The sequence below is a fragment of the Amphiprion ocellaris genome, chromosome 23 (assembly GCF_022539595.1).
Source record: "Amphiprion ocellaris isolate individual 3 ecotype Okinawa chromosome 23, ASM2253959v1, whole genome shotgun sequence".
Classification (NCBI taxonomy): Eukaryota; Metazoa; Chordata; class Actinopteri; family Pomacentridae; genus Amphiprion; species Amphiprion ocellaris.
This window is the reverse complement of record NC_072788.1, coordinates 6,887,563-6,913,868: the sequence shown is the minus strand read 5'-3', so window position 1 is coordinate 6,913,868 and position 26,306 is coordinate 6,887,563. Positions and strand designations below refer to the sequence as shown.

The 26,306-nt window shown below is 39.6% G+C and overlaps 1 protein-coding gene across 4 annotated transcripts in view; it reads left to right on the top strand.

The window, feature by feature from the left end:
- Positions 1–26,306, top strand: part of si:dkey-183c6.7 (urea transporter 2) — a 56,839-nt gene that overhangs the window by 6,771 nt on the left and 23,762 nt on the right. For 3 of the 4 annotated variants that reach the window (XM_055007655.1, XM_055007654.1, XM_023294833.3), the window contains exons 3-9: positions 4,836–4,945; positions 9,120–9,223; positions 11,332–11,412; positions 19,327–19,461; positions 19,943–20,132; positions 21,270–21,398; positions 22,357–22,546. In XM_055007655.1, the coding sequence (XP_054863630.1) occupies positions 19,335–19,461; positions 19,943–20,132; positions 21,270–21,398; positions 22,357–22,546 (636 nt within the window). In that variant the 5' untranslated portion in view covers positions 4,836–4,945; positions 9,120–9,223; positions 11,332–11,412; positions 19,327–19,334. Of the gene's footprint in view, positions 1–4,835; positions 4,946–9,119; positions 9,224–11,331; positions 11,413–19,029; positions 19,250–19,326; positions 19,462–19,942; positions 20,133–21,269; positions 21,399–22,356; positions 22,547–26,306 lie in introns of those variants that run through there. The other variant, XM_035941310.2, reaches the window with a different exon arrangement.

Genomic DNA, 26,306 nt, shown 5'->3' with positions numbered 1-26,306 from the left:
TTTGTTTACATTATTCAATGTTTGAAAACGTATTTTTCTCATACTGTACATTGATGCAGAATCTTTTTTCCCCTCTGGGTTGGAAATGTTTGTTTTTAGCTCCTGTCTCTTAAAGACCCCCTCTCAACAAACTCTGATTGGTCAGTTGGTCTGGCTAGAATGAGGAAGGGGTTGCTGATTCCTGAATATAGTGATGTAGTTATAGTGAGAAAATAATGTTGGAGTGCAAGGAAGCTGCTCATTCTTTCTTAAACTAGCCACTGTGCATGGATGATGCAAATGGGTTACATGATGATGTAAATAAGTAGCTGAAAAATAGCCTGAACTTTAAATGAGGAGTTTCAGGCAGGTAAGGAGCAGTGTTTTCTGTGGAAAAAGAACTTTGCAGATCTTTTACATGCACAAAGAAGTGGCTATATAATCTGCTAAAGGAAGAGGAAAACCCCAAAGTGTAATATGGGGTCTTTAAAGGATTAAAAACAAACTGTGAGAGTACAAAATTTATGCTACCATCAGATTTTTGCAATACTTGCAGCTGAAAATTATTTGTTTATAGCTGTGATTTCAGACAGAATTGATAAACTGAGTGCCGTTAACTAATCTGACCTATAGCTTGTCTGCCTGATCGGAAAAATCCAGACAGAGTGGTGAGGGCTACAGTTAATGAAGTGCAATCTCTGTCACTCCAACCAATCCAGACCCAACCTGAGGCCTCACAGCCAAAGAATGATCAAGTGAAGGATCCATGTGGGTTGCCATAGCAACAGCATGAAGGCCACAGGTGCCCATGCTTGAGACTGGCAGCAAAGCGAGACGGACAACAAGATCCTGTTGGGTTTACGAGACGCAGCCTATAAAGCTACAACCACCTGGGGGCTGCAGGATGTGTGTCTCAGTGAGTGATTTAAACACAAACAACAGGTTAAAAACAGGTTGGCCGATCTCTTGCCTCGACATTACGGTCGCTGTCATGGCAACAATGCGTTGTAGTCCTTCCGAGGTATGACTGCGGTGGAGTGCAGGGAGAGGATAATACATGCAGAGAAAGAGGAGGAACATCAGGCAGGAGGCAGGAGATTGCTGGAGCTGTGAAACAGAGGTGGGAAGGAGAGGGGGCGGAGAGCTCGGCCAGCCTGAACAGTGTCACTCCATCAGCCTGGCGAGGAGGCAGAGGAAATGGAAGGGAGGCAGCCAGAGATAATGGGCATGAAAAGAAAAGGGTGGCTTGACTGCACTGATAAGTTTTCGCTTTCAGTGACAATTCCCAGCGCTGAAGGAAGGCCTGTCCCCTGATGTTAGAGAAGAGCTAAATGTTTGTGTTAAGGTGTGAAAGAAATAGAAAAATCTAGACTGGATATGTAAGAGTTAAGGGGTTAAACAACTTTATAGTAAGTAGTCTCTTGAGGTCACTTTGGCTAACATTATTTCTCTGGTGTTTGTTTTTAAAGCCACAGCTCAGGAGACAGACAGAGAGACAGGGGGAAAGTCACCACTTCCTGTTTTTCTGGTCACAAAGCAAAATCTCAGATGGTAAAATGGTGTTTAGAGTGTGAACACGATTGATGGATTGACTATGAAAGATGTGACAGTTGCAGCATGAGGCAGTTGCTGGTCGGAAAGCTGAGTCAGCACTCTTGAGGATTGCTTTGGATGAAAATATTCACATTCAAAGATAATAGACACTGCAAATGAACTGGCATTTTCAACCACCTTAGTCAAACCCTCATTAGAAACATGACTAATTTCTCTTCAGCGAGTTAAAATGAATTACTCATGAGCACCAAAAGATCACCTCAAGACAGGTGAAATCATCTAGGAATCACAGAAAATAAAAGCCTGTAAGACGTTTGAATGATCAGATTAATAGAAAACACTCAGAGGGTATGTGGGTGTGCAATCCTCAAGACTTGTTACTTTAACATCTGAATATTTTAACATTTTAACCTCCATCTTGATGCAAATTGATATGGATGTTTGACATCAACTGTGTACTTTGCAGAATCCCAGAATCTTCTAAAAATATGTGAATGCGTCCCACACAACTGAATCACACCCTTCTGAGTAATGAAACTGATCATGTCCATGTGAGTCTGTTATGTCGGACTAGATGTTAATATCCCTTAATTGCACCCCTGAGATATGCTGCCTAGACTCAGCGGGGCGGCTAAGTGAGTGGTGCTTCCATGGAGTTGGAGTCAGACAAATGTCGAAGTTACTCAACAGGACTTTCCTGTCTTGGTGTAGCATCATCTCCTGTTGCAGACAGGTTATCTTACAGCCTGGAGGTGAAGTGGATGGTTCAAGGCTCCCAGTTTGAACCCTGTAATTACACTTCTCAGTACGTGGTGACATCCTCTGGCTCACAAGACTTGCAGAGGGTTCAGGAGAAAATATCTGTGTCCTGGCTTTACCCCCGAGATGCCATTTGTTCCCTAAAGAGTCTAGGTGCAGTCCTTTCTCTTCTTTAAGTCACTGATTACAATCTTCAGCTCTTCTTAAGGGGCCTTTGCTTGTCAGAGTGCCTACCCCTCAACACTCTCGTTTTTACTAGTTGTTTGGATTCTGACTACAAAACGTCTGCAGACAACCTCAACCAGTTGAACCTTTGCTTTCCAGCCTTTATCCAGTCTTCTTGCACTTGTCCAATGCTTAACGAGATAAAGAAGATAGAATGAGGTTGACCATTGCACATGATCTGATCTGGGGATGGTGAATTCTCCTGGGAACATCTAAATCTGCGGCTGTCTTCTGATCACCTGTCCTGCCTAGCTGCTTAGTGTCTGGTCTTGATGTTGTGGTTCTAGTTTGACCCTGACCTTCCTGGATAGATGTTGTTGCCAGCCAGTGGGATGAAAAAGATGAAGGGTGTTGATGATTGTCCATCGACTGTCCAGCACTGTTGCAAGACACTGTAGCTTTGGTTTTGCTGACAGCATTGAGTGAACTGGTCTTGCAGCCCAACAGGATGTGGTTTAGTGGTGTTATAATTGCCAGAGGGAACATTTGTGGTTCTTTCTGTACCATTGACTGAGGTTTTTGGGAGATGGCAGAAAACTTGCTCTAACATCTCCTCCACATTCTTCCAGGATATTTTCTTTTTTGTCGACCTCCTCTTGCCCCCATATCTTCTGCACCTCAAGACTGATCATGTTTCTCTAGATCTGTCATCATTTTCGCAGGATTGCCTGACATAGGTACAAATGATGATTATAGTTAGCTACAATTACAGACTAAAATATTCTTTTAGCAGTTTATATCAAAATCTTGCAGCCCACATCTACAAGACTCTAGGAGCCAAGGATAGAAAAACAGTTCTGCAGATTTTTTACATAATAACTTTTTTGGAATATATTTGTTATATAACCATAACAAGTCTATTATGTAGGAGAAAAAGAAACAGAAGAACTGTTTCATATTGTCTGTATTAGTCTCTGCTAACATTTGTTATGTGGTGTTTACCCTGTGCAGGTAAACTCAGTGGTTACAAACAGGTGATACAAGATCTTTTGCTTGTGAGTACTAATAATGGCGCTTGACGTGTTTACAGAATGGGACTTCCAAAGAACGTTTCAAATGTGGCAGGAGCACTGTGGGCAGTGAAGCGTTGCACAAGAAGACTACTTTGACGGGATAGTGACCAAATTTAGCTTTTTTTATAGGTGTAGTCTCGGAACGTCTTGATTGTACTTCATATACTTTTGATTACCCTTGTGACACCTTGTATGAGTCCTGATCCCCAGTTTTGGAACCACTGTAAGACCAGAGGCAAAAATCTCATGATAAGAAGCCCTGCAGGCTGCACTGATTGAGCAGTTTACTCAATGTCGCAAGGCTTTAGATTGTTCACAGCCTTCTTTATCAGTAAACTTTACTGTGGTAATGTTTTCATTTGGTGAAAGAAGCATTCTGCCCAACTGTAGCTGAAAAGAGACTTATAAAAAAATTCCACCTACTTTTACATGCAGTTTGTGGATTAGCAGGAGTTCAGAGCTGTTTTTTTCATCCCCTGCATGAAGACATTTCAAAGACGTTTTGAAGACTTTTCCATAAATCCTCAAAGTGTTTCCTTCCCTTTCACTGGTATGGTGTTTATATCTCATATACATGTCTTTCAAAATATAAACCCCTATTCTGAAATAATGTGGGAAAGAATACATTTTTGCTGTGAGAGTAAAAACAATGTGTATTTTGTAGATTACCTGAAAGGTGCTTTTTATGTGATGGATAGTTTTTCAAATATTCATTATATGAGTCAAGTAAATAGGTTCCTTTAATGGGTAGTTTGCGTGCTGGTCTACATGGCTCAAGTTTTTCTGTAGGCTCCAGAACTTCAGCTGGCCTCAGGCTAGATTACTGACTGTCTCATTTTGTCAGTTAGCCAAAGGCAGTGTGCTGGATTTCTCCTCATGCTAGGATTTCACACAGCAGTCCATGGAGGGGTTTTACTATGAGTATTTCTGCCCACTCTTACCGCTGTTGTCACAATATCATCCAGTTTTAAGCCAGTATGAGACAACTAATGTAGGATCATCATCTGCCTGCTTTAGTCTTACATCACAATCAAGGCTTAGTTCAACTGTGTTGTTTTAAAGAAATGTAAAATCCTTGTACAGACCATCAGTGCTGCACTAATTCCCTGATCTACACCATGACTGATGATTTCAATGTATTTTTGATACGTTTAGTGAAATGTGCTCAGTGTAGCCTTTGAATTATTTACAATCAGCTGCTTTAGACATTCATCTCTAAGCAGAATGCAGAGCCAAATCTGTTTCTCGGATTAAATTTACGGTCTGACACTGCTTCACGATTTTTATTGCACTGTATTTCCACAGTTGCTTGCGGAGACAGAGGGAAGGTGTGGCTCGTGGTCTGCAGAGAGGAAGGCAGAGGAAGATCAAAAGAGCAGCCAGCTCTGAACACGAAGGATTGTGGAACGTGTGATGTGAGTGTGGGTGTGTGGGATTGGTGTGAATTTCATTGCATGAGTTTTCCAGCCTGAGGCGACAGATGAAGGCAGAGGAAAACTTCCTTTTGATCTCTTGCGTGCTGCTTCTGTGTTTCTTCGTTGTTATTTATCGCTCTCATCCCGCCGCATCTTGCAATTTTCTCGTAAAGATCCTCCCCTCTTGCCCGCTGTATCATGTTTCAGATGCTGCTCTTGTTGTCGACCATCCTCCCTGATCAGTCTCCACACATTCCCTGTGGACAGTCGTGGCCTGCCGTCACTCACACACACACACACACCCTTGATCTTTTGACCCCTGTTTCTCGACAACATCAGTCTCCTGCCATGTCAAACCGCTCAGCACATACATCTCCCATCGATCACTCCTCATGCTTCTTTTCCCTCTGACATTTTTTCATCCGACTCCCTTTGATTCTCACACACAAATTTATAATACACAATAAAACATGTATGTGATATTCCCTTTTGTTCTGAAGGATAACAACACTAACATTAGATGATACAACATGACTCACTTACCAGGACGCTGCACTGCATGGCAATGGGCAATATGGACACACACATTCAAAATGACCATAAGAAGGATGTTTAACCACGTAAGACACACCCACACACACACACACACACACACACACCCACACACACACACACACACACCCACACACACACACACACACACACACACACACACACACACACACACACACACACACACACACACACACACACACACACACACATTCGCACACATACGCTGCTCAGCACATATTCCATTCTGTCCATGTTTAAGGCTAAGCTCAGTCTAATCACCTGCTTAACCTTGAGCTATTTTCCCCTGAGGAAAATACAGAATCTGCCCCCATAAGGTTTAATGTGATTTTCACACTGACTCAGATGGAAACTGAGATTGTTAAAGTTGATTTAAAATACTGAACATTACCTGGTGGATTTTTACTTCGTACATCAGTGCATGTATTGATTTCCAATATCATTAATGCCCCTTAATGGTCACTTTTATTTGCTTTACGAAGAAAATGCTGTTTTTGGACCACAGTGATACCGATTAGAATATTTTATAGTACTTAAAAATGGTGCTGTTCATTGAATACATTGGAGAATTAAATACATTTGTTATTATTACTGTATGCATACATACTATAGTCTTTATTTTGTTTAAATTAAACTTTCCTTAAAAGACAAATATTAAAGATTTTTTTTATTGGTGTTAATATTAGTAGTTTGCTCAAAAAAAGGGCAATTTGGGGGGAGAGGTCAAAATTTTCAGAGCCAAATGTGTCCACTTTTGCATAAATGTGAGCTCACTGACCGAATTAGTATTTGACCCCGGCTTCTAGATTTGTTTTTTTTCCATCCTATTCCTGCTAAATCCTGCAGAGGGATGCAAAGGTCTGGAGTCCATCTGCGTAATCACCAATTAACCTGCCATGTATGTCTTCGGACTGTGGGAGGAAGCACCCGGAGAGAACCCACACAGTCTGCTAAACACCACGTTACCATGCCGCCCACATGAATGTTTTGCTAAATGAAAATGGGTTTCATGTTTTATCAGTTTGCTGCCACTGAGGACAGGCTTAATACCTTTGTAGCTGACCTTTGGACCTTTCTGCTACATAAATTCAGTTCTGTCATCATTTTAATGGAATGAAATGCATTGAATACTGTAATATCTCACATTGTTACGACAATAACAAACAAAACAGAGCCATCCCTTTTCCTGCCCCATTTGGCAAATCCAAATGGAAAAGCTTATAACGGGTCATTTCATCTCAAATAATCACAATTTTGGAACACAATCTGTGCAACCAACTCTGATTTGCCAGAATTGTTTCTACCATCAACTTTTAGTTTTATTTAATGTCATCAGTGAAATTTTAGCTTTATATATAAAATAATTTCCAAGATATTTTTAAAAAAACAGCTGGTTGACCCACTTTTGGCATAGTTTTTCTGATGTTGAAAATTGAGACTTGGAAAATTGAAATTTGGACCACAATATCTCAGGAACTATTGAAGATAAAAGCCTGAAATTTTCACAGTTTGCCTGCACATGTCACTGATTCAGAATCTGAAAAAATGGACAAGCGGAACAAATAATCTTTGGGTGAGTTGAAATATGAAAAAAATGAAGCTTTTATGAAAAATGCCGTCTTTGAGCACACATTAGCAAAAAAATAAATAAATAAAAAATGCAGTTCTCAAAATATAACCAAGAATATTATATTTTATTAATTAGTATGACCATATTTCTGCACTACATTTGAGAGGCAATATCTTCCAGTTTCTGAGAATGTGCTTGTTTGAAATGAGATTAAAATGCAACTTAAACTGCATCAATTTAAAAAGGGCTCAAATACATAATTTTGGTCCTCTATATAACTAACACATTGTTTATGCCAGATCTATGTCAATCACCACATACTTTCTACATCTTGTCAGCCTCACCTCTTTGAAATTTAGGACCTCTGGCTCTAATCTTGTAGGAGCTGGGAATGGTTGAATTGTGTAGAATTTATTTCTTCAAAGTGGTTTAAATGGGCTTACTTCATTATTCATCAGTTTCATAAAGATTAGTCAGGATTTCCTCTGTGTCAGTGTTACTGCACAGACTTAATTTGTGGTGTTTAACATGCAGAACAATGCACAGTCACAAGATGGTTGTTCATTGTGGAGGTCAGATCACATCAGAGAACACTTCACTCATAAGAAGCCCTCTGGAGTTCACAGGTGCCCGGCTCAGTGGATTAGCAGTAAACTCATGCCGCCGCAGTTGGTGTTAAAGAGGTCGTTTGCTTGCACGCTGCTGTTTGTGCAACTTCATTTACATGAAATTCAAAGTGAACAAGACGGTGCACTTTCCAACTCTCAGCTCAGGCAGCTGCAGCACAACAAAAGCTAAATATTACCCCCACAATAAATCCTCTGTGAAGCACGACAGCTTTAGATCCTACAGTTCACTACAACCCCAAACCAAAATTCTCAGCATGCGTGGGCTGCCTACAAACTACTGGCAATTTACTTTGTTTTAGGTGCTGGTAGCTCTCGCTCTGACACCACTAATCCAGCCTCCTCCACTTCTTGTTCCCCCAGATTTAGAGGCCGCAACTTGGATTTGAGGGGGTAAGTCTGGCCCAAGAACCCCAGAGACAGGCAGCTTCGGTGGGCTTAGCGGAGGGTCAGTGCTGGTTTGTGAGGAGCACAGAGGATACTGAGAGTCTAGACATGATCCCACTGGCTGGACAGAGAAAGAGACAGATTGTGAATGTGCTGATGCTGCACTGCAGAAATGTTGACAGGATAAAAAAAATATTCAGTTTTTCTGCTGAACTAAAAGGCTTTCCTTGTTGTGGATTTAAATTAAGAACCTTAAAATGCTGCGCTTTCAGTTACTGTCCAGATCAGATTTAGCATTGCATCTAGTCAGAAAAAGTGCAGGATGGAGGAAGGAAGACTTGGTCTAATGGTTTTCTGTATCAGTCGCAGCACAACCTACATGTTTACCGACGTACACAAACACAGGCAATCAAACCCTCACCGACACACACACACAGAACTGATCGTTAAGGCTTAGCCCCTGTAATGATCTCTTGTCTTCATGTGATGCTCCTGCTTAATTGCTCTGCCGCTGGAGGGAAGAAAGAAGGTTATCGACCGGTTCCACACAACAGTGTCACTCAATCACACGACTCTCTAAGGAGGCAAAAGGTTGGACCTCTGTGGGATTAAAACATCTATCTAGTCACAGCATTCTGGAGAAATTGCAATGGATATCTACACTAAAGCTAGATTATCATGTGGGCAAGCTGTTGTAATTGTATTGTGTGAGAATAGAAAGCTGTGGTTATATGAAGTTAAAAAAATTTCAAAAACTTCCATAATTTAAGATATTTGCAACAAAATGAGGTTGTGTGGGTACATTTCTTTTTTGTGTGTGACACTGATTATTACATTTATGTACGAGAAAATGCAAAATGAAAATTTAATGTGATGAAAAAGGACATTTTCTTAAAAGCTGGGGTAAACAATTTAAAAACCAGAACATTGGTTCCTATGAAATGTTAAGGGAAGCGAAAAGCGTGACAGCAATGCACTAAATCTGTGTTTTTTTTTTTACCCAACCTTTATGTACCAGTTGGGTGTCGCCTGCCCTCCAGCCTCTGGGGGCTGTAATGAGTCCATAATGCTTTGGTGCAAAGAAGACACAGTGGAGAACTCACCTTGACAAGCAGCACACAGGTGAGATTAGTGCTCTATACGAGAAGTTCTCAAACTCTGGCTTTTGGCTTTTACACGAAAACTGACTTTAGTGATGCAGGTAAACTTGTTTTTTTGGCTTTGACTGTGAGGCTGTAAAATATTTGCAACATTCACTGTGTTGGAGCTTTGGCTTTGGTTTGTAAAGTGAGCGAGCATGCAGTTGTTTATCGTCTCATCTTCCTCTGCCAGTTATAAAAGTGTCTTCAAATTTCTCCGGCTCTTGTTTGCTTCCCAAATGAGTGTTGGAATAAATCAAAGAAACCGCTTTCCAAGGCAGGAACATTGGGTTTATTTCACCTCCTAGATCTTTAGCTGCTTGTAAACTGAAAAAACAAGTTGAAAATAAGAAATGTTGTTCAAATTGCTCAAATTGAAAATGAGAAATGTTAGTTTTCTCTTCAGCCAGGCTCTGGACTATTTATTTATTTGCATTCAGCTTTATTTTTCAGCAGCAGCTCAGAGGAAGGAAGATAAAATGCTGATCTAACGCGGGGCCTTTGGGGAAAAGAATCCCAAACTCCCTGTCAAGCTTTCACTGAAAGCTGCTGTTTTCACAGCCTGAGATCAAATAGCTGACACAAACTCAATGAAAACTATTTTAAGATCAAGGACTTCATATCCAGCCTTTGAGTTTTGATAGGACACATAAAATATCTGGGTGTTTTATTAGAGCAGAAACAATGTTCCTAACAGTTCAGGTTGCACATTTATTATTGAGTTTTTTGAAACATAAACATGTTCACTCAAGTCTACTGGTCCCATAAACCACACCTGCATTACCCACAATGCAAGAGGAAGGGTCACAACATTGTACAGGCTTGCCGAGCAATACTATCATCAGTAACCAGCAATAACAAAAATACAGCTTTAAGCTAAAGAGGAGAAAACTGGACTAGTCAACTTCAGAAAACGGCTAAAATCAGAGGTCTCTGGTGATGACAAAGAGCTGCAGCAACAAATGAAATGCTGTGGTCAGTTCTACACAGCATCAAACATTTATGGCCTCCACAGAGAAGGTCAGAGCACTTTTGTTTGGTGTCGTGTTCAAGGACATGTTATAAGAGAAGGAAACTGAATCCACCGTAGGATTCCCAAGTGAAGGAACCACCAGGATACATCAGTGACTCCTCTTTAAATGCTAAAGATGGTCAATCCCACTGACTAGATGAGGATAATGTAGTTACAATAAGCTGCAAGGTAAAAACAAACCTCACTTTGGGTTAAGTGTGAGCTTCTTTTAGTGGGAAATGTTTCAGGACATTTTGGGGAGAGTCTGGTTCAGTTTTGTGGCTGTGATTTTAATATTGAGATGTAAATTAGAGCCTTGGTTTGAAGTTTGCTGTAGAAATTCATTTACAGCACTAGAAAATGTGAAACTTGATTCATTTTTTTAACCTTTAAGGTAGTTTCTGTGCTCTGTAAGCGCTATTAGAGTGGGTAGATGTTTCTAGCTCTAAAAAATGTCAAAGAATAGACCTTGTCCTTTCACAGAAGTACAACAAAATGGTTGCATGGGGGAGGACAAAACATTACACTGACAAAAATGAATTTGAAAAATAGGAGGCCAATTCTGTGAGATCTCCAAAACACACAGCAGCCTCCAAAAGGAGAAATCAGTTCCTCCAACAACAAAGTTTCAGTTCATAGATAAACAGTCAGTCATCAATACTGAGCATGTAAAAGGAACAAAACATTTGTGATTCCTTTAATATTGATCCTGGTCACTTTGAATTTCATCACACATCTATTGTCCAATCAAATTTGAGATTCCTCATGCTCACCTACCTATTACAAGCTGCTTTTGATGAGCGCCTAGATATGTTGTTTGTTTCAATCAAACAGATGAACTTAACTTTAGGGAATAGACTAAAAACTGTTGTGAATAGACTAAAAAAAGCCCACATGAAAACAGACTTTTGAATTGAAACAAATCTTTCATGAAATATATTGAAATACTTGTGATTCATCATGTGATACAAATCATAAGTCTTAAAGAGCTTTTATTTTGCACATTCCTGGCTCCAAACTGCTCTTTATTTCATCACTCCTGATGTCACTGTGATTAAACAGGTTCATTCTGGTTTCAGACAGCATCTAATCCCTGCAGTCATGTGCACAACACACAGCTGGTGGATCGCGTCCTGCCGAGGAGCTCATATTCTCAGGTGGTGAGTCACAAACACTCGGCAGTCACTCACCGCCTCCATGTTGTTTGTTCTCTTGTCCTCTCCTTCCTCTCTATTAATTTGATTGGATTCGATTTAAATGTCCTCGTTTCAAACAGCGCAGAGCTCTGATGTAGGGAGGCCTGTGTTCAAAATCCCTTCTCATAGTCTCCAAACTGGATTATATTTACTGTGGCTGCCAGTTCAGAAACTGTCTACCAGTACTGGCTTTTATAGGCTTTTACTGCAAGATGTGCACACAGAGGATGTACATTAACACACAGCTGAAACAAAGGCATTGAAAAGCAGTAGCACAGCATTAATTTTAAAATTCATTTCATACGCAATCCGTGTATGAAAGTGGCAGGAAAAGGAAGAAAGAAAAATCACCTTAGGGAGATATAAAGTAGCTGCACGGCAACCAGAGCTCTTTGTTTGCAAGGTTGGCAGCTTTGAATGTGAATATTTTATCACTGTAAGTCTCCATTCATTGTGTCCACTGATTAATGTTGCTCTGCTGATAGCACCTCACTGGAACACAGGAAGTGATGCAGACATCCTACCAAACAAAAAGCACTGTTTATGTCACAGTATAGGTAATGTTCATGTGCAGATTCATCCGGATCATGATAAAGCAGCTGGATTGGTTTCTGGTTCTTGAAGATGTTTCACCTCTAATCAAAGAGGCGTCGTCAGTTCTGTCAGATATTTATTATCACCTCCAGCTCACATCAAACACTAGACACACTCTTGTGTATTAAAACTTGTTCAATGAATCTGACTTTATTTATATAGAACTTTTGGTACAAATCAAATGTAACACAAAGTGCTTTACAAATGGATTACAGAAGGAATAAAAATGCATTAAAACCCCACACCCAGCATCATGTTATAAATGAAGGACACCAAAACACAGGGATTGAGGCACCAAGGAAATGCTGTTCTAAAAAATAACTCATACAGTGAGAAAACACCAGATGAGCTCAAATAAGATAAAATAAAAAAATATCCCATTTTAATATGTAGATATGCCAAGGACAAATAGAAGTCAAAATTCATAAAATCTGAATAAGAAAAGACTAAATAATAGAGTAAAATAGGTGAATAAATAGAGAAATCATAAATAAAATTAGTTCTAAGAAGAGTATTATATAAAATCCATCAAATTAATGAAAAGCCTGGCAAAAACAATTGGTCTTGAGTTTGCGTTTGAAAAGAATCTGTGGTGGTGAAACTGCCTGTGGAGGGAAATCAGGACTGCATCCTATGTAGCTGATAAGTGGTGCCCTGAACAAACTTTTCCCAGTTTAACTACTCTCTAAAAACCATCTGTCTTCTCTGTTCAGAAAGAGTGTTGCTTTTAAAGGAGCTGGTTTTGCATCTGTATGGACACAAACCTCCAGTCTGCCAATTCTTTGGAATTTCATTGTATTTTTACCATAATCACAGTACTGTAAAAGTATACTCTGAGTCTGCAATCATACCTGTAGACAGAAAAAGACAGAAGGACGTGTGTGGGAAGATGAAAGTAACAGGAGGTAACAAAGAGCGAACCAAGCGAGTGATTTGCAAGGGTTGCCGAGCTGGCCATGAAGGCAAATGGCGCTCCACTCATCACCCAGAGGGCTCTCCACTGGAGCATTATGAATGATACATCCATCAGTCATTCACCTCCTCCTCCCTTCTCTATTCTTTACTCTCCAATGCTTTTCCTAATAGGCTGTGAAGAAGAAGAGTACTTTTGCAGGGACACTCATGCTTGAGAAGTCGATGTTAATTAAGATATTGGTGTCGGCGTGCGCTCCGATGATGTTTAAGGGCAAAATTGATTTGCTTGGCTGATAGATAATAAAAACAAACAATGTGTGTGTGCATTGTCAGGTCTCATTTTGCTTGTCTTTGGTGGTGACAGCTTGATTTTAGAGTTGAGATTCAGGTCAGGAATTGGGTCATGAAGACTAAAGTTGTGCTTTATGTTTAGGGATGTGTTGAGTAAGAGAAAGTACTGTAAGACATATTTCAATAAGTAATTATGTCAGCATGAGATATTGATGTCAAGTCATTATATTAATGCAAAGTGCTGAGTTCATGAATTGGTAATGTTTCACATTTACTGAGAGAGAGGGCGCCTTAAATCTGCGTTGCTTGATTCATCTTAGTTTACCATGAAAGATAAACTGCATAAATTCCGTTGGGCCTGTTCTGCAGACTTCACTTCCTTCTAGGGTTTTTTTTTTTTTTTTAAAGTGTCTTTTGTCTTCAGAGAATCAAAAACATCATCAATTAAAGTCTGGTGACTCAATGGGCAGCGGTGGTAGGAAGTAACCAAGTTGCTTAGGTTAAGTTTTGAGATACATGTACTTTAGTATTTCTATTTTATGCCACTTTATGCTTCATTGCATTTCAGACAGCCTTTATTGCTCTCCAGTGGGGAAATTTGTAGTGTTAGAGTAGCAAAAAAAAAAGTTGCAATAATGTAAGGATATGAGAAGAGACAAAAGTGCTGTTGATATTGTACAAATTATTCCATGTCGAAATTCGAGATATTGCAAAGATTTCTCTGAATGTGGAAAGTAATGACATCCCACAGGATTATTCTACACTGTAAAAATGTTTGTGTGTTCTGTGGTGAAAAACTGTCAAACCATGACTATAAAAATCTGTAAACTCTAAAACTGTTTGATGCAGTTCATATAATCACCATAAATAGGTTAATCAGGAGAAAAATGTGTTTTTTAGATTTTATTTTCTCTTGAAAAAATACATTTCCCGACTCCTGCTCAGTTTTGAATGGAAAAATGCCATAATATGTGTAATAGTACTGTAATTTTTGCATTTGTTCTCAAAATGAATACAGTTTTTCCCAGTTAAATGTACATATTGTTGTACTGGTAATGGAAACATGCTGCGATATTTACAACAAGTAACATGGCAGTTTCTGCATTTATTATTTGTAAAAAATACAGTTTTTTACCGGTCAGATTGATGTACTTTTGTGTTAATAACGGACATATGCTTTAATATTTATAACAGCTATAACTGCAATTTTTGCTAAAAATACATATATTTAATGTTAAATACACTAACTTGTGCTGATAATGGAAAAATGCTGTAATATTTATAATAAGTTACACAAACTTTATTTTATATTGTATTTTCATGTAAATTTTCAGATTTTTAAAGATTAAGTTTTTTTTCCCCAGTAAAATATTGAATGAAGAAAGTTTTTAACCCTAAAATGAACAATATCAATATATTTCTTTACCGTAAATGTAGAAAATGTTTTACCGTAATTTTACGGTAGCATTCTGGCAACCACAGCTGCCAAAATTTTACTGTAAAAACAATTTTTTTCCCCAGTGTATATGAAGAAAAACACTGACATTGCATATGCAGATTCTTTCAAGAGTAGGAAATATAATATTTCACAGATTCTTGATATTATACGGCGTCTTTTAAATGTACAGAATAGTGATAATGAGCAGGTTTAAATGGACTCATGTTGAGCCACAGTGAAATATGACAGTGACAGTTTTAGTATGACAATTTTCCACAATAGATATTATAACAAGTTTGTAATGTACAGCACATAGTTGAAGGTTAGATTGGTGGTTTACAGGCTTTTTGACTTCTGTGTTTCAAAAGCGGTGTGTAGTTGAGGTCGCATTTGAGCTGCATCACGATAGTTCCTACATGGTTTCGTTTCAGTAAATGTTTAGAATTAAAGATTAGATTAAAAAATGCAAAAGCTGAGAACAGATGTGTGTATCAGAACTTTGTTTTTTCTGCTTTCCTCTCCCTTCAGATTTATCTCACCAGATATCCAGCGTCTTTGAGTTTTTGGAAAAGCGCTTTATAAATAAATTTATTCCCTGTATATAAAACTGTATAGAAACTAGTTCCGCCTGCAGCAGCTACAACATACTGCCGCCTCATAGATGCTTCACTGTTAATAATCTCATGATGTCATATATGATAATGAATCACGAAGGACGACGATAATTATGTACTTTTACTTAAATGGGATTTTTTCATGCTGGGCCTAATAGTAATGGTTTGTTTTTACATTGCTGTATTGGTACTTTTACTTCAGTAACAGATTTGAAAACTTCATCCACCATGGATGGTAAGAATATTTTTCACCGTTTGGACTTTGGTTGTCTTATCCGCGATTGCAAGTTTACTGCTTCATTCTCCTAAAAAGGTGGGACCGTGTACGAAAAACAGCTTTATAGTCCAAATATATTGGTAGCTCGTAGCAAGTGTGCAGAGCCAAATGTAAAATCTATTATCATCTCGATACTTAAGGCTTCTGCTCAATGTTTCCCTCAAGGTATTTCTGGTCAATATGTGAGTTTATAGATGAAGTTTTTGCATTTGTGTTGAAGTTTGCCTTTCAGTAGTACAGCTGTGCTACAGATAGGGAGTGTTTTTTGGCTTTAATGACAAATAGAGTCCAAAATGTGCGATTTCAGGGTTTTAAATTTGATGCAGTTGTTTTTCAGTGGCTAATATTGTCTCAGAAATCCTGTGGGAAGCTAATCAAATTATTAAGTATCACATTAAGCTGAAGTTGCACAATGGAATAAAGTATGCGTGTATGGGGGTGTTTCACTTACACAGATATGCATGCACACAGTTTTAGGAAAAGAACAATGAGAAAAATGCCCATCACCATGGAAACAGAAAGAAATAATTGCTCATTTCCCTCTTCTCTCCTCTATTCTCTCTCGTGGATAACACAGTCCTTGTATGTCCTTCCTTTTATCTGTCTGTGTCATTTGTGCCCCTCGACTGTCTTCTGTTCAGATTCAGCAATTGAGTCTTTAAACAGCTAGCAAATGTTGGAATGCTATAAGGTGATTAGCTCTTCCCGCGCTGACTTCTGGGGAAGCTTTGAGGTCTAAGTGCCATGATAAACAGTGTGAGAATTGCATCGTGAAGTCCAGATGGGCTGTAATTTTAGCACCTCATTTGTGATGTTATCAGGAGCCTCATGCTTCATTTACTTTGGAGATTGGATTCTTTCAGCCACTTCAGTAATTAGATATTTTAGTGGCTTTGGGGAGTTTCTGAAAACCGACCCAAACACTCACATTACCGTAGTTTTGATTGTTATCTGGTTTCTTTTTTAAGTGCAAAATCTGCCTGAGGTTAATAACATAATACTTGCAAATAATATTAAGTCATTTTGATGCTCAGTGAAATTGCTGGTACACCTGTGTTGCTCTGTTCTTGACAGATTCTGATGCTGTTGAGCAGGTTGCCGTGTTGAAACATTGTCGGATGCAGTCACTAATTGTATCAGTGTTGTTCTAAAGAGAAATTGAACTGTAGAAATGCATTGTTTTAGCTAATGATGTGACTTTAACTCTGAGAAATGTGGATAACTTTGTGTGACCTTGAGCTTCTTATGACAAGGCACGGTGTAACAATGTTGTAGAACCTACCCTCGAATGTTTGAGAGGTGATTTTGAGAGCACTTAAGACTCAGTTATGATCATCATGCAGCATGTAGAGATGAAAGCTGGTTGGTTGTTCTGTGGATGATATTCAGCGTGCCTGGCCTTATCAGTCCAAATAGCTTACTGTTTACAGAGCTTCATGGTTTTAACTCATTGTTTTATTGAGCGGCTCCTCTTTTGCCCCAAGTTTTTCTTTTTTAAATCATCTTCATCACTTGTTGGGAGTAATTATTATTTGTTTAGATGCACACAAGAGTTAAAGCAGAATTAGGGAGTTGTAGCTATGAACAAACAAAAGTTTACAGATACTTGTAAAGATGATGTATATCATGGTAGTCTGTAGGTTCCGATGACTCCTATTACTCTTAATTTTCTATAAAAGACTCATTGAAACCTGTGCATGTTTGCCACAAAAACACAATCTGCGTTTGGTTCTTTCAAAGATTTATTATAGGTCTTCTGGAAATATGACGAAACCTGCTGGGTTGAAAAAAAATACATGAAACGACTTGAATAATCAATTTTAGTGGTGAAGTGTCAACCAAGACTCACCAGATATCAGCTCTGCTATTAGAAGCTGCTGGAACACAGCTGTCATTGTCCACAGTGTTTAAATCGCCATGGGCTCAGAGGCTGCCAAGCAAGAAGAAAGATCTTCCTCCTGAAGTGGTATCTTAAAACTCAAATGACGGTTCCTGCTGTTTTATATTTTTGTGACAAAGACGCGCATTTCAAAGGTTCCAGTTGTAGAAATCATTGGAAACTCAAAACTACCATGATAGTTTTGTTCATGACTGTGGTTTAATGCAAGCTTTATGGCATGTACATGCACTTTCTGTCCATCTGCAGCATCACACACATAAAATTTTACACACCGGAGTTCTGCACAGTTCCTTGTGTCGACTTACAAGATGACAAATAACCCAAAAAAATAAAACCACCTGTGATGAAACTTGATTATTCATCCGAGCAAAGTCTTCACGTGGAATCCGGTCACGGGGTTAGTATTCAGTTACTGTACAACACCCCAGTAAGACATTAGCGTGCTTCACTGTATGTCTCCACCCTCGGCTTGTGTTGTGTTTATGCAGACAGCAACCTTTAGCCTGCGTTAGCTTGAAGTGGAAGGGACACAAATAGTTGTGCAGCTGCATGTGTGTGTGTGTGTTTATCATCTTAAGAAAACCAACACATTTTCAGGTCAAAGCCGACACTCACCTGCATCCATGCTTCTTGTTACAGCTCGCTGTGGCGTGTATCCACCCGTAGCTCCTTTCCCGAGCTGTGATTGATGGAACGAGCCACGCAGCAGAGAGAGGCAGAGGGAGGCGGATGTATTTATCGAAGCAAATAAAAGATGGATAGAGCGAGGGAGACAGAGGAAGCCGGGGAGAGGGATGAGCTGTCAGGGGCTCTTGAATGGCACAACACCTGCAAAAACAAGGCTCTTGAATCGCTGCTTCTGTGGCTCAGGTGGAGTGGAAAGATCCTCTTTAGATGCTATCTGACATGCTGTTATTACCTCCACTTGTGCTAATGGAAGTGCACCGACGCCCACACTTGTACACAGACAAATACATTACTTCTTATGCACACACTTCTTAAGTGGTAGAGAAATCCGCGCATTTTTCTGTCATTCAGGTCAAACTGTGCCTTGTGTGCCACTAGAACACTGAAAAAGGTAGACCACAAGTGATGGATTCACAGGTATGTGTGCACATAAACATCTGCATTGCACTTTTCTGCTCCCAGAGTGCTGTGAACTGTTCTGAAAGTGGAAACAAAATAGAGGGAAACAACACCTTTGATGGCAGTCACAGTGTAGGAATCTGAAGTCAACAGAAAGTCCAAAGTAAAGCAAGTGGCTGTCAGAAGTTAGAATCTGGTGTCGACAGGGTTTCCTCTCCAACAATAGTTTTCTCAGATAAGGCAGAGCAGCAAACATATCTGGATTATATATTACCCGTTTTGGAAAAACTGGAGATAACACAACGTCCACTAATGGCTTCACAAATGAAGGAAAGACAAACATTCATGTGCAGGGTGCAATAAAAAGTGGATGAGTAGCTTAAATGGACAAACAATAAGTAAAGAGATGTCATAGTGGGGCTGACGGAGAACAGGGGAAGGAGAAGACAGAGGAACATGGTGATTGTGAAATGTGAAAACAGAGCAGGAGAGAGGGATGGACCAATCTTCCTCTACTTGACCAGGGCCCATGGTGTCGGACTTTGTTCTATTCTGGCACGGCTGGTCGGAAGCTGAGTGAATACATCACAAGGCAGTTTATAAATTACCCCCTTTAACCTCACCAGAGTGGAAGGAGAAGAGATGAGCCAGAAAGAAGGGGGGAAAGAAGCACCACAAGAACAAACGTAGGAGTGAACAGAACAAAAAGGAGCCGCAAAATAAAGAAGAACTTTGAGGTTTACAGGCATTGTTTCAACAACAGCTGCAGGGATGTGGATGGAAACCAAAGCAGAGGTGGAGGAGGCCAGGAGGAGTCGAGCCAGCTCCAGACGTCGTGTGTTGAACAGTTTGCTCTTGTGCACTGGAGACATGGAGCACTTGGATAAGTACATGCAGGGTAGGAAAAGACTCACCATACATTGCTACATCCTGAAACTTCCTCTGTCTGCTCATCTGAAAGTATAAAAATGAAAAATAGCACGTTAATTTTACAAAAAGTGTTGGGAAAATCTGTTTTCTCATAATGTGATTAATTACAAAACTTTTCCAACAGAGGAAGCTTCAAAACATGTGGGAAGTGTTCAAATTATCGTAAATAAATGACCCAGAAACGCTTACACCACCATTAAAGCATGCAGATGTAATCATCACACAACTCCCACAGTGAATGCTGCTGCACATATCACCCCATAAAACATCATCATCATTAAAATCCCATCTTCTTCTCTTACAAAACCCTGAATTGGCAGCAAGAAATCCATCTGAGAGATGAGTTATGTGCTGCAGTTGGCCTGTTTGGCTCCACTTTTGCAACACTTGTGAACGAGATGCTGGAAAATCTTGTTTTCAGGGACTGTGTTTCACTTCTGTGTCCTCAGACAAGTGGTTTGTGCTGCAGCTGGCCGTGTGGGGCCTCAGAGGGGTGACCAGAGTGATTCTAGCCAACAACCCGCTGAGTGGGGCTCTCATCCTGGCTGCGCTGTACTGGGCTTCCCCCTGGCAGGGCCTGCTGGGAACTGTGGGCGTACTGGCCTCTACACTGACAGCTGTCATCATGGGCCAAGACAGGTGGGATGATGTGAAAAAACACCAAAACACTAAGGATTGAACTGATTATTGATGAATTAAATGCACTACTTCGGGTCTGATGCAGCCTCGTCTGTTGTCACTTTGAGGTCTCAGAAACGTCTCTCAAGCAGAAAAATAAAAACTGAACAAAGCAAGAAATTAGCTACTTTCACAGTGGCTAAGGCTACGCTAAGGGCTAGCAACTAAGTTAGAAGACAGCCACAGATTAACCTGAAACAGAGTCTGGAAAACAATAATACTTTAAGATCTTGACCTTAGTGGGCGATTGAAGTGATAGAACAGTGAAAGATTAATAAAACTGAGAAGAGGCAAGCTGATCAATCTCAGTTGACAATGTCCTCATTTAATTACTCTTATTTCTATTTTACATATTCAGTTACAGTCACCTTATTAGTGAGGAAGCCTAATTATGAATGACAGTTTCCCAGTTATTACATGCTGTTAAAGCATTCAACGCAATGTATATTGGTTCGCAGTATCGGTTATCAGCCCTGAAAAACCCATGTTTGTCGATCCCTAAAAAACACACAAATAATACAGAAAGCAAATAAAGATCACATTTATGTGTATGTATAATCAGTGATTTGTTTTTTTGAAAAACACAAAAAAGAAAAGACAATGTCACCCTTAAACTGTTTAAACATTATTTAAAATCTGAACCTGACCTTGTAACACAAGCTATAATCTACCCAACCTTAACTTCTATTTAAAATTCATGACAGCACCACCACCATGACTGATATTCCTGCGTACACCCACCACCTACTGATTTTTATTTTAGATCTTGTCCCAATATTTACACCACGCACACTGAAATATGCTAGTCTGCCACCTTGTTGTGCGGTTTTAAAAATAATTCCAGCTGAACTGAGGCTCGTAATGTTTTTAGGTTTGACATGCTGAATATATTTACCGTCACCTTGGGGCCTTGGCTCATTATGAGTGAACAGTTTATTTAATGGGGACTCATGAAAAGCTAGGCTAATGTGTGTTTTGATCTAAAAACAAAAAGCCTTTTCATGATTTCACTACATTTTTGTAACACAAATATGTCGCTCTTCTGTTTTCAAGACGTAAAATGCAGGATGTAGTTGTGATTTTGTGTTCTGTGTTCAGTGCCGAGGTGACAGGAGGCCTTCATGGTTTTAACGGCATGCTGGTGTCTCTGCTGATGGGAGTGTTTAGCTCGGCTGGAGACTGGTACTGGTGGCTGCTGCTTCCTGTTCTTCTGGGCTCAGCTACATGGTGAGACATGCATACTGCTGCTGCTCATGGCAGATTTAAAAATGAAATGACTAAAATATATCACTGTTTCTGCACATTTTATGGCTCAGGTAAGGAGATGACTCTGAACGGGGCTTTAAAAAGTCAGTGACAGATCAGCTTGAGATGATTATTTTAAAGGGCGAATATCTAAACTTATAATCTCACTGACAATTCAACCACTAGAACTTATGACAGCCTCTGCAGTCATGAAAGGATGTAGTTCATATCAAACAGCAACATTATCTGAGGCAATTATGACTGCCAATGGTGTTCAGGCAGACAGATTTATTATTTTAATCACTTTTTTAACAAAAATACCAAATGTGCTGCGGGCTCTGTGGAGTTAAAATGAATATTTTTCACTATTTGTATATTAAGACACTAATTTATAATTGCAGCCCTATTTTCCTTGATGAATTAGTTTTTTTTTGTGTGTGTTTTTGCAGCACCAGTTTGTATCCAAGGGAGCATTAGGACAATATTGCAATGCTAATGTTGATCAACCTGCATACATGCAGATTGATGTCATGTAATTAAGCTGCAGTGATGTAATTCCATGAGGGGTGAATACATTTTCATAGGGTTTGTATATTCATAAACACAAATCAGCCTTGACATTCAAACCACCTAATCAGTTCTGATCCATCAGCACATGGACGTAGGAGCTCTAGGGTGTCTGTGGTGTCTGGCACTGGGATGTTTGCACTGGATTCTTTGGTTTCCATGGGCTGCAGGCTGAGTCTTCCTCAGATTGCACTTGTTCCAATGCATCCCACAGATACTCACAGTTTTAGGGAGTCCAGATCAATCTCTTGGGCTCTTTGTCTAGTTCCTTAAGCTGTACCTGTATTTGTAAAAATAATATGTTCCTGTCACATCAGCAACTTTCATTTCATTAATAATGATCTACTCTTTCGTCCTCCATTCCTCTCCCCAGTGTCTTTCTGTTCAGTGGACTCTCCTCACTGTTAGACCGCTGGGACCTGCCGGCCGCTGTGTTTCCCTTCAACATCATCATCATCCTCTACCTCCTCTCTACTGGCCCAAACAACCCTTACTTCCCACACCACTCAGCTACACCACCCGGGGCACTGGAGCCCAACGGCACAGAGATTGTTGTTTTACAGGTAAGGAATTTAAAACGTGAAGGGGTAAAACCTGGCTAGAATGGTTTGAACAGTGAAACACCTTCCAGTAAACACTAGCTTGATGATTTGCGTGGATCTCGGATAGTTAAAATTATATTGGGATAAAAAAGAAAAGCTTCCTGAACATCTAGATACCTTTTCTAGATGAAGACCTAAAGGTGCAACATGTTCCTCTGAACTGCACTGCTGTATTGTCAGCATGGAAATGGAAAAGCTAAAGGAAAGTACAAGTGACTCAACTCAATTTTATGCTGTTCATCAAATGAAAAATCACCAGTTCTTACTTGGACACATACAGTCGCATTGTTGAACTTCATTTGTTACCAACTGAATAACTTCACATTTTGGAGCAAGAAACCAGAGTTTACAACACTGTTTGACCTTCAAGTGGACACGAGTGTCACATCTCGGGACAGGAAGCCCAATCAAGTAAATTGGCATCATGCTCTTTGTCAATTTAATAACATCTGACTGTGTGCAGGCGCATTGTCCAGTGGTTTTCATTAAGTCTACTTCAGGCTTTAGAACCACAGAGTTGCCTTCCATCAGTCTGGAGAACAGAATATGTGGTGCTGTTGAACTGCGCTGCGCTATACAAAGCTGTGTTTCTTTTATTCAGTCATCCTCATGGATGTAAATGGAATGAGTAACAGAGGCACCATCAAGGCCCTGGACATACCTACATGGGTATTGTTTGAAATCTAACTTTTTCCCGGTGTTTTGGCCTTTCATTGAAGTGCATATGCAGTTTTAAAAGAACTCTTTTCGAGGTGAAGATGTTCTTGAGCTCTGTTTGATCGTGTAGAAGCAAACTTTTTGTCTTGAACTTGTGTCATACTCTGCACCCTTATCTCACTTGGTGACATGAGGCAGTTTTGTGCAATGGCAGATGTGCCCAAAATGTCACCGGTGCTAACCTTGCTAACAGGACTTTTTTTTACGTTGACACATAAATATAAACTTCCACTATAATGAGACATGAGAATCAGTCAGCATATGATTCTGCACTTCATGCCGTTGTTGGGATTCTACAAGAACTTTTAATGTTTGGCAGGCTTTTGATTGACCAACATGGCCTGAGGGTTAGAATTCTGACCTAACCACTACCTGTTGGTTTAACATGCATGCTCTTAATGGCACTTCAGTTGTGTTTTTGCAACTTTGTGTTAAAATAAATTAGACACTGAAGTTGTGGAGTTTTACAAAATCCAGAAGCTATTTCTTGTGAGTTAGAGTTTAGAGTGAAATTCTACTGATCTTTAATGTGCTTCTTATGCAAATCGTTTGTTTAATGGTTTATGGTAAATAGCCACACACTCATCGCACTCACACATTAACAAGCCGGTAGGATTTTAAAATTATATTTTAACACCAATTAACTGTAAAGCTGTGGTTCGTTGTAACAAGGATTTACATTGATTCTCTTCTATCATAGAAAAATTCCTAGAATCTGCTCAGAAGAAAAATACAGTTCATGGCTCATTTTGCATTTTCTTTTCATTAGCACTGCAACAGACGAGCTGCCATCAAGAGGATATCTGTCAAAGTAACATTTGCAGTGATATTTAAACAGAGGCAGCTCGTTAAGCCACATAATAAGAACAGGTGGAGCTCATTAGTATAGTCTCAAAGGGAAATATTAGAAGTGATAGAATATATGATGAGGGAAGATCAGAAAAAGACAAATCCAAGCTGAACTAAGGCCAGAGTTATCCTCAGTGTGGTCGGCATGCTGCATCCCGGTCTCCAGAGTGAACAAGTAACTGATAAGAGCACAATATGCAAAAGATCAGCCAGCTATGACTCACCAGTTACTTAGCAACAGTCAGCGGTGGAGCTCCTGTTTGGAAATTATAATGAGCCCAAACTGTTTCAATTAAGAACTGACTCTCATTGTGTGGGTTAAGCTTTGTATGCAAGTTGAGATCTTGTTGATATTTTGTTCAGTTTCTGTGGATAAAAGTCTCTGAACTTGTGATGTGGTGTAAATATCATAAGTGTCAGGAGGGTTCAAGGTTTAAACTGAAGGGGATTTTAGAGATTAGAGATTCAGCTGTGAATTTGACAAAACCAGGGAGAAAGAACAAATAGCAACCGGAAGACCTGAATACTCCTGCTTAAAATACAGTTGATTGGAACCTTACTTGTACCTCTTAAAGAAAATAGTTGTCTTCAGCCGGATAATTCAGATGAAATGAACTTACCTTGAGCTTCTTCACACAAGACACGAGCCCAGACTGTCACCAGCTGCTGCACTCGGCTTTTGATCTCCGCCAGCCAGCTGGCATTTCAATGCTTGAAGATCGACTGAATTTTAATTTTGGAAGCAGGCAGAACAGATTACGTGATATGAATCATAAAAGTTGTGTTTTCTTCTGAATGTAATGAATATACATAAAGATTACTTCTTTGCATGTGTGTTTATGTATCACTTAGTGTCTGGCAGTATGTGCTGATTATATGGACAACAAAACCTCACATGGAGATACAAAAAGAAACAAATTCCTATAATCTGTGTATATGCATATTGAGACACACTGAATATGTAGTCTTAATAGATATCTTTACTGTTCTAATTGAGTACTTTAGCAGCACAGTGTTGCTTTAACTCCAATACAGTGTGAAAATGACATATATTATCTGCATCAGCCATTATTTTCATATTACCAGTGAGTCAAACAGGCATGTGCAATGTGTAAAGGTCACTCATAATGATGAACCCACAATGAATTATCAGCCAAATCTGCCGTTATCCTCAGCTCTGCTGGGTGAATTAATATGATTCAGCTAATTGTTTTGGTTTAATGTATGATAACTGGTCCCCTCTCTCTCTGCATTAGGCCTTTTTCCAGATTCCCTGCTTTGGGGGGGAAGCGATTTGACAAACCCACTGTGCAGTAGCTGTCTAGCACCAAACAGAAAAAAATAGCAACTAGCTAGTGAACATAGTGCCATATGTGGCTGCCAAAGAGAAAAAACTAGTGAATGCTGGATTTGTGTTTGCTGATTTGCCAGAAACATGCCACAGGCTGAATGCAACAAAACGTGTCTCCATGTGACAAGTACGAGTGTAAGTCTTTATTTACACTCAGAATGATACAGAAAGACAATTTAGCCTCCGCGATTTTATTATTAGAATAGAATAGAGTTCCTTTTATTGTCATTGCAATAAACTCTTAGTGCGTTATAAATAAATACAAAGTACAAAAGGTAGGTAGTGTGACAGAGTTCAGTTCTCTTATGGCTCCGGGGTAGAAGCTGTTTTTCAGACTGTTTGTGATTTGATGGACCTGAGGCATCTACGTAAGGGTAGTGGGTCAAACAGGTTTCCAGCATAGAGTTTGTCCTTAAGAATGATAATAATGCAAGGTACAGAAGAACTATATGATTGGAAAGGAGCAAGAAACAGAAAAAATAGACAGCACTGTGGAAGTTCATTTGAATTGTCCTTGTGGTCTGAGATGAATTCCAGATTGCCATCATGTCCCATATCCAGTTCCATCTGGGGACCACTGCTGCATGCCATCCATCTTCCTTTATCCCCCTTCTTCCTGTCTGTCTGAACTGTCTGCTACTGATGGAAAAAATAAAACGGCACAACATTTAAAAGCCCCCTTCAATTTTAGACTTCTGGGTTCCATACATAGCAAATCTTAGGAACCAGTCCTGTCAGCTTATAGGGTGGGGTTTTCTGCATCATTATTCTTCTACAGGATCATTTTCTGGTTCAACCATGTGT